The 7,240-nt window shown below is 49.9% G+C and overlaps 1 protein-coding gene across 1 annotated transcript; it reads right to left on the bottom strand.

Moving 5' to 3' along the window:
- Positions 1–1,440: 1,440 nt before the first annotated feature.
- On the bottom strand, positions 1,441–3,660 carry SOX17 (SRY-box transcription factor 17). Its single transcript, XM_037035381.1, has 2 exons — positions 3,152–3,660; positions 1,441–2,523 (listed from the first exon to the last, which is right to left on the bottom strand). Exons 1-2 carry the CDS (start codon positions 3,456–3,458, stop codon positions 1,610–1,612), a joined length of 1,221 nt encoding a protein of 406 aa, XP_036891276.1. The 5' UTR covers positions 3,459–3,660; the 3' UTR covers positions 1,441–1,609.
- Positions 3,661–7,240: the final 3,580 nt, after the last annotated feature.

The raw sequence follows: 7,240 nt of genomic DNA, 5'->3' as shown, positions 1-7,240 counted from the left end.
GCATCCAAGAACATTCTCTACAAAACATACATCCTACAATTTCTCAAGAGAATCTAGCCAACCATTTCAGCTGAGTATCCCTCTTTAACACAAATGCTTTAAAGCTATCCTCTTCCTCCTTCCTTTTATCTATAGAAATGTATCAGTATGGAAAATTATATAGTTTCTCACCACCAGGATAGAAGTTCTCTCAGTGCCTACGGATTCACCCATGCACAAAGGAAAACAGTGAACAAATGTTGTTAAAACTCACAGCACCAAGTTTTCACCGTATGTGGCAGGTGAGGGCTCAATGTCATCTTTCCTCACTTGCATAGTGGGGAGAATAGTACCTAGGCTCACGGGATTGATCAAGTTTAACTCAGTACAAAATGGCATTGACAAATCACTTGGCACAAGAAGTGCCCATCACAGGTCATCTGTTTCCATTTGTGTCTCAATCTGCACAATGTGATGGAAAGGGACACTGTAATTTGTGCTGCAGCACATAGCAGGGTGACCTCCTACTTCACAACTCTGTGACCCAGTTTCTTCTCTAGGATGGCAGGACAGTGATGCCTTAGGGTTGTAGCTTTAGTTGGATTTGTAAAGCACACTACATACAAGTCAAGAAAAGCAATCAGCCACACATGCAGTTGGCCTGTAATATCAAAATATCCTAATGAAATTATAGATGCTAAGGTTCATTGAAAGTCAAGACTGAATGCACATTTTATTCCTGTGAATGCTTGAAATTATTTTCAACCCAGTAACACCACTTCCCGAGGTGTAAACCTGGGAGGATGATCAAAGGCAACTTCATTGTTGAGAGGGAACATAAACACTATTGGTGAAATACAAATAACAAGAAAAAGAAAAACCAAAAGCCCCTTTAAACAGGTCTCAAGATTCAACAAACAACTAGAAAACCAAAAATGCTTGACCACTATCTTCTGATAGAAGTGATGGAGTAAGATGGAATGTATTTAAAGTGTTGAGATTGACCATAACTTTTTACAGACTGTGATCCCTTGTAACAGGCTCATTCATGAGGATTTTTTCCTAGCAAAAACGATTACATCAGACTTGGATATCCCAATGTTCATTGAAGTCACTTGGGTCTATTATTGTAAGAAAATGAGAAATTTACAGGATCTACGTGTTACATGTCACCTTTAAAATGTCTAATCTTATCAATACTTAACATCGGTCTCAAAAACTGGTGTTTCTGACAGAGGCACTAGCAAGCGAAAAAGTAGGATTCCAGATTTTATTTTTTTAAGATTGAAAAATCGCACCCAAAGATAAAATTTCTTTGATCAATAAATTTTCAGAAAATGGAGCAAGTTGTTCTGGAACATTCAAAACTGGTAAACTTGGAACTTGAAAACGGGCTTTTGACAATGACACTGTGGGAAGCAAGTATCTGAAGAAATCTTAAAACAAAACCTCACATTTTTTCTCCCAACTGTTCAAGTGGCAGACAAAATAAATTACCATAAATTATATGCCAAGACAACTTAAAAACAAAACAAAACAACATGAGGCTAAGGATTTCCTTGGCTTCTCCGGGAAGTGTGTAACACTGTTTGTGCTTCTGGCCTGCAGGCTGGGCTGAACTGGGAACCCGTCAGACGTCAGGATAGTTGCAGTAATATACCGCAGAGCTGGCGTCGGACACCACGGAAGAAATGGCCCCGTGGCTGTCGGAGATATTCACACTCGAGTCGTGTCCTTGGTAAGGAAGGCTCATCTCGGGCTTGCACACGTAGTGCAGATACTGTTCGAATTCCGTGCGGTCCACCTCCCCGAGGAGCTCGGCAGGCTGGCTGGTGTCCGCGCCGTCGCGGCAGGACAAGGCCTCGGGAGGAGGCGACGGCTGCCCGGGGCCCGGCGGGTGCTGCGGCGGCTGCATCTGGAAGCCGCGCGCGCCCACGGCCGCGGGCGAGCCCATCGCGCCGTAGTACACGTGCAGGGCGCTGGGGGGCGCCAGGAGGCCGGGCATCGCGGGACCTGCGGGCTCGGGCCCGAGCCTGGAGTGCACGTGGACGGCGGGCGGCTCCGGAGGCCCGGGGTAGTCAGAGGCCTGAGCGTAGCTGTAGGGCCCGGCAGCCGGACAGTCCCCCGGCAGCGGCGCGGCGAAGAAGGCGGGATCCGGATCCACACCGTCCAGCGGGGACGTGTCGGGAGTGGGGAGCGGGTAGCCGTCGAGCGGGGGCGCGCCCAAGCCCTGGCAGTCGCGGTAGTGGCCGCCCAGGTGCGGGGGCAGCAGCGGCGGGCCCGCCGGGAAGCCCTGGTCGGGGAAAGGCAAGCCCAGGCCGTCCATGGCCACGCGGCCGCCCTCGGGGCCCAGCGCGGCCGCCTGCGGCTCCGGGAGGCTGTGCAGGAAGCCGCCCTCCACCCGCTTCAGCCTCTTCACCTGCTTTCGCCGTCGCGGCCGGTACTTGTAGTTGGGGTGGTCCTGCATGTGCTGCACGCGCAGCCGCTCGGCTTCCTCCACGAAGGGCCGCTTCTCCGCCAGGGTCAGCGCTTTCCACGACTTGCCTGCATCGCGGTGGGAGAATGGAGAGGGGCGCGCGACTTACTATCGGAGCTCTGGCTCCCAGGCCCCACCTCTCCCCTCCGACCAAGAATTGTGCAACCAGAAGGGGTAAGGAGTCAAGTTAAAAAGTGAAAGCATGGAATTCTGGAGGCGGAGTGGAGTCCCAGCACTAGGGAAACACAAGAGATCTAGGGTCTTTTGAGGGCATCACTGCCTTCTTTTAGCCTCCTAGAAGAGGCTTCCCCGCTCACTCACTCCCGGTCATTCTAAGAACTAAAAAAATGTCCCCTACCCTGGAAAGGAGTCGGGGAACGTCCATGACCAGCCTCTTTTCGCGCCTGCAGAGCATTCGCCACCACTGAGACGCCCGGGAAGCCGCCTCCCCAGGGCCCTGGTACCGGTGCCCTTGTACCGGTGCCCCCGGTCACCCAAATAATTCAGGCATAGATGACAAAAGCTAAAAAGCTTGTAGGGAGTGTCAGGGATGTGGGAGCGGGAGGGTAACGGAGGGCCCCAAGGAAGGACGTGGCGGCAGCATGCCCCTAGCCTTGGGCGCAATACCCGCACTCGTTTAGGCGCGGGATGACGGCCCCGCGTTCACACTACTCTGGATCCCGAGCTCGGACTCACCCAGCATCTTGCTCAACTCCGCGTTGTGCAGGTCCGGGTTCTGCTGCGCCAGGCGTTTGCGCTCGTCCTTGGCCCACACCATGAAGGCGTTCATCGGCCGCCGAATGCGAGACTCGCCCTTGGCCCGGCCCGCGGCCCCGGCCTGCACCCCGCTGCTCGCCGCCGCCTCGCCCTTCACCTTTATATCCCCGAGGGGACTCAGAGACTCGGCCCAGGGGCAGGGGCCCAGCCCGGCCATCACCGCGGGCAGCGCGCTCCGGGTCTGGCTCTGGTCGTCACTGGCGTACCCCGCATCCGGGCTGCTCATGGCTCTCCAGACCTGCCCCCCGCCCCAAACCCTCGGCCGGACCCGCCGCCTCCCCCGACCTGGGGGGAGGGGGTGAGGAGCGAGGGAAGGAAGAAGATGCCAAACGGGTCGCTCGTTTGTCTCTCGGAGCCTAAAGCGCCACGGGCGTTCCAGACCAGCCCCAGCCCACCAAGGAGCCTGCGCCTCCGCCGCCCAGTGACACTGCGGACACCTCTGGGCCGCTGGGCCTTTTCTGCACGACTGCGGCCAATAGAGCAGCGGGGGCGGGCCGGGCCAGAGTCCTTAGGCCAACGCCCAGCCCTCCATCCGAGTCCCATGTCCAAGCTTTATCCTACGCCCGCCCTTTTCCCCTCCCCTGTCCCCGCACCCGAGGCTACACCTGCGGGAGCGAAAACTTGGTTGGAGCCGGACTCGGTCTCCACTTCCTCTCGGACCAGGAAGAAAGACCCCTGAGAAACCTTCTGGGGTGTTGGATAGGAGTAATTGGGTACAGTAGTTCGTATCAACACACTAAGCATTCACCTTCTTACAGGAACTAAAAGGTGTTTCAGTGGTGGGTGACTATGTTTAGATCAAGGAACACCATGGGTGTGTTCTTCAAATGTATTTTATCGAATGCAAAAAACACTATTGATAATAAATAAAAGATTCTCTCTCCCCAAGGACTCAACTTGCTTGTCGTATCGTGTTCAAAATGTTATGTCCGAGGTAAATTGTAACTTCTAAAACAAGGTTAAATATGGATGACGTTCTGTAGCCCGTATCTTGTCATCCTGAAGAATTTAAAGCCTTTGTGCCATAACAAGAACTAACCACTGAAAATTTGTACACGAACGTATAGTAAACATAAAGTTTTCTCCTATGTGTTCAGTAAAATAAGCAAGACTTGGTTCTGAATTCTAAAGCGTCATTACAAACAGCAATAGTTTCTTATTTTAATTGTTGTTCAAGTACAGTTTTCTGCCTTTTCCCCATCTCAGCCCACCCCCCAGCCCTCCCCACCTCCCTCCCGTTTCCACCCTCCCCTTTCATTGTCCATGTGTCCTTTATACTTGTTCCTGCAAACCATTCACCCTTTCCCCCTGAAACTCCCTCCCCTTTGTTCACTGTCAGCCTGTTCTCAATTTCAGTGTCTTTGGTTATATTTTGCTTGTTCGACAAACAGCAACATTTATCTAAATACCCATCTCTTAGGAAAAACAGCAATCCTTTTGAGCAGCAATACAACTATAGCTTTTAGGCACAGTTTAAAATGGTTATCCTGACAAATATTTAGGGATTCCTATACGCTTCTTCAGACTGAAATGAAAATCTGAATGACTGTTAAATTTGGCTTAAATCTGAGACAATTTTTCGTATGTGGCACAGTATGTCACACATTGTTCGTAGATCCATCCCAACAGCAAATTATCCTTATAACCCCCTGAGGCAAATACTTGATATTTTACAAGAGAGAAAACAGGTACAGAGAGGCTGAGGAACTTGCCAGAGATCACAGCATTGAGGAATAGAGTCCCTCTCTGGTAGTGTACCTTCAGACTTGGAGCTGTTAATCATTAAGTTGTGTTTGTTTATTTGTGTTGTTTTCTAAGGCAATGAAGCCAGTCATTGTTGCATAATTAGATAGCGTTACAAAGAAATCAATGCATTACATCTCCAGATTCTCTTTGTTTACTGAGAAGGGGTGATGAAAAACCAAGACTTATATCGGGGATTCAGGAGGTAAATGCTGTGCTTTTTGGTGATGTTACAATGACAAAATAATCTATCAGTCCTGCTTATTTGTGGCATCCATAAAAATAAAGAGCTTTGGAAATGGCTGGCCTTCAGTTTCTCTGATATTGCCATTTCTCCAAAGAACTATATGCTTGTTTAAAAAAAAAAACAGCTTTAACTGTGTGAAGATTTGTGAAGTAGTTGCCAGTCCTCATTCGGCGGAAAAATTGAGAAAGTGGTTGTAGTTTCTGAATCTCTCCTGTTGAGACAAGAAAAAAAAAAAACCCTTTAATCTGCTTAAGAAAATCTTAGAGAAGTGATGGTGGCTTTGGATCAGTTGATCTTAAACAAATTTAACTTGATTATGTACTTTTCCTTTCAAGCTTTTTTTTTCTGAAAAAGGGGCTTGAAAATTAAGCATAATTGCATTGCAAATGGTTATATAAGAAAGGAAACTATAGGAGTAGAGAGAATAAATTAATCCCCTAGTGCCTTGATCCTTGACGTATTCTTGGCGATCTTCTCTAACTTTTCTGGATAGTAATAAATGTCGTTTTAAATATCGTAATGTAGAATTTTCTATTAGCGCAAACGTTTCTATGAAGTAGTAGGTATTTCCTTAGAATAAAGATCGAACACTAAACTTTTAAAAACAATGCCAATTCCAGAATCCTTTTTATCTCCCTAATCTGTTTGACTAATTCTGTAAAAAATAAAATAGAAAACAACCTAGTTGTGAATCAAATAAAATGTATATGCACCTATTTGCCCTTGTACACTTTCTGCATCCTGGAGCCTGTCTCCGTCGCCCGATTGCACAGAGAGGTGCCAAGAGAGTTGCACAACTGATGAGGAGGAAAACCTGGGGTTCCCATTATTATTTGCACTTGTTGCTGAGGTCTCACTACTGATTTTTGAGGGTAAGACTACTGGGAAATCAGTGAGAGCACTGCATCCAAGCAGTTGGGGCGTCAAGTTTTAGAGCCCCTCCCCCTACTTCTTATAACAGTTTCCCAGGGAGTTATAACACAGCAATTTACTTATAGTTGCCAGGAAGGAATTATGGTGCCTTTCCAAGACCAGTCCATTTTACATACTGTTACCTACATCTGATTTCTTGTAATGAGCATTCATTCATCATATATTTATGGGGGAGGATGTTGGGGGCTGTAGCGCCCCAAACCAGTTTCAGTGTGTGGACTCTATTTCGGTCTCTTTACTAAACGCGGTGTTGGAAGTGGAGCTCAGAACGTTATCGGAGCCGACCACAAATGCCACATGAAAAGCAGCAAACATCCGGAGTGGCTTCCTGAAAGTCTTGCTTTTCTCAACAAGAGAGATTTACTGGGGGGTGGGGGGGTGAGGTAGGGGGTGATGACAAGCAACTTTCACAAGCCCTTGGTACACCCGATCGCGTAGCCGTCCGGATTCGCATTGCACCGTCCAGGATCTCAGGGCTCCAGGCTACCACTAATCGTACTCAAGGTCGCCAGGCCAGACCCAAGGCTTGAAAGGCTGGGTGAGGAAACGTCTAGCGCACAAGAAGCTGTGCCCGTTACCACTTAGGACCTTTGGCCAGCAAGCGCAGAAATTACCCGGGTAGGTAACGAGCTGTGGTTCAGACCGAAGTCAAAACCGCGCTTTTCCCAGGCCCCGGAGCGACCAGGCAAAGGCTAGATGATTTCCTGCAGGCGTTTGTGTTTTCGATGCTCAGGAAGCAGGAGCCGGATGAAGGACACTCAAGTCCATAGGGAAAGCCGAGGGCACCCAGATAGATGCAGGTTGGCCCTGGAGAGCAAGTCCGTGGGGGAGGGGAAGGGAGTGCGTGCCCCAGATTCCTGAGAACGCCGGCTGGCCCGCGGTAGAATAGACAATGGTGTCTCTAGGACAAAGAACAACAATAAGGTCTTCGCACGTATAAATCGCGCGCCCTAGGCGGCCTCCGGGAGCCCCGCGGGAGGCAGTGTGCGGCCGAGCGCGGCGGGGCTCCGCGCCTCTCAGGTAGGGCCGCGCAGCAGGACGCCGCCAGCTCGCACCACGCGCGCGGGGGCGGACGGGGCGGCGGC

Source organism: Sturnira hondurensis, unplaced genomic scaffold (assembly GCF_014824575.4).
Source record: "Sturnira hondurensis isolate 20B ecotype Veracruz unplaced genomic scaffold, ASM1482457v3 Scaffold0022258, whole genome shotgun sequence".
NCBI classification, from domain to species: domain Eukaryota; kingdom Metazoa; phylum Chordata; class Mammalia; order Chiroptera; family Phyllostomidae; genus Sturnira; species Sturnira hondurensis.
Note: the sequence above shows the minus strand (reverse complement) of the source record. Positions and strands in the feature narration are given on the sequence as shown.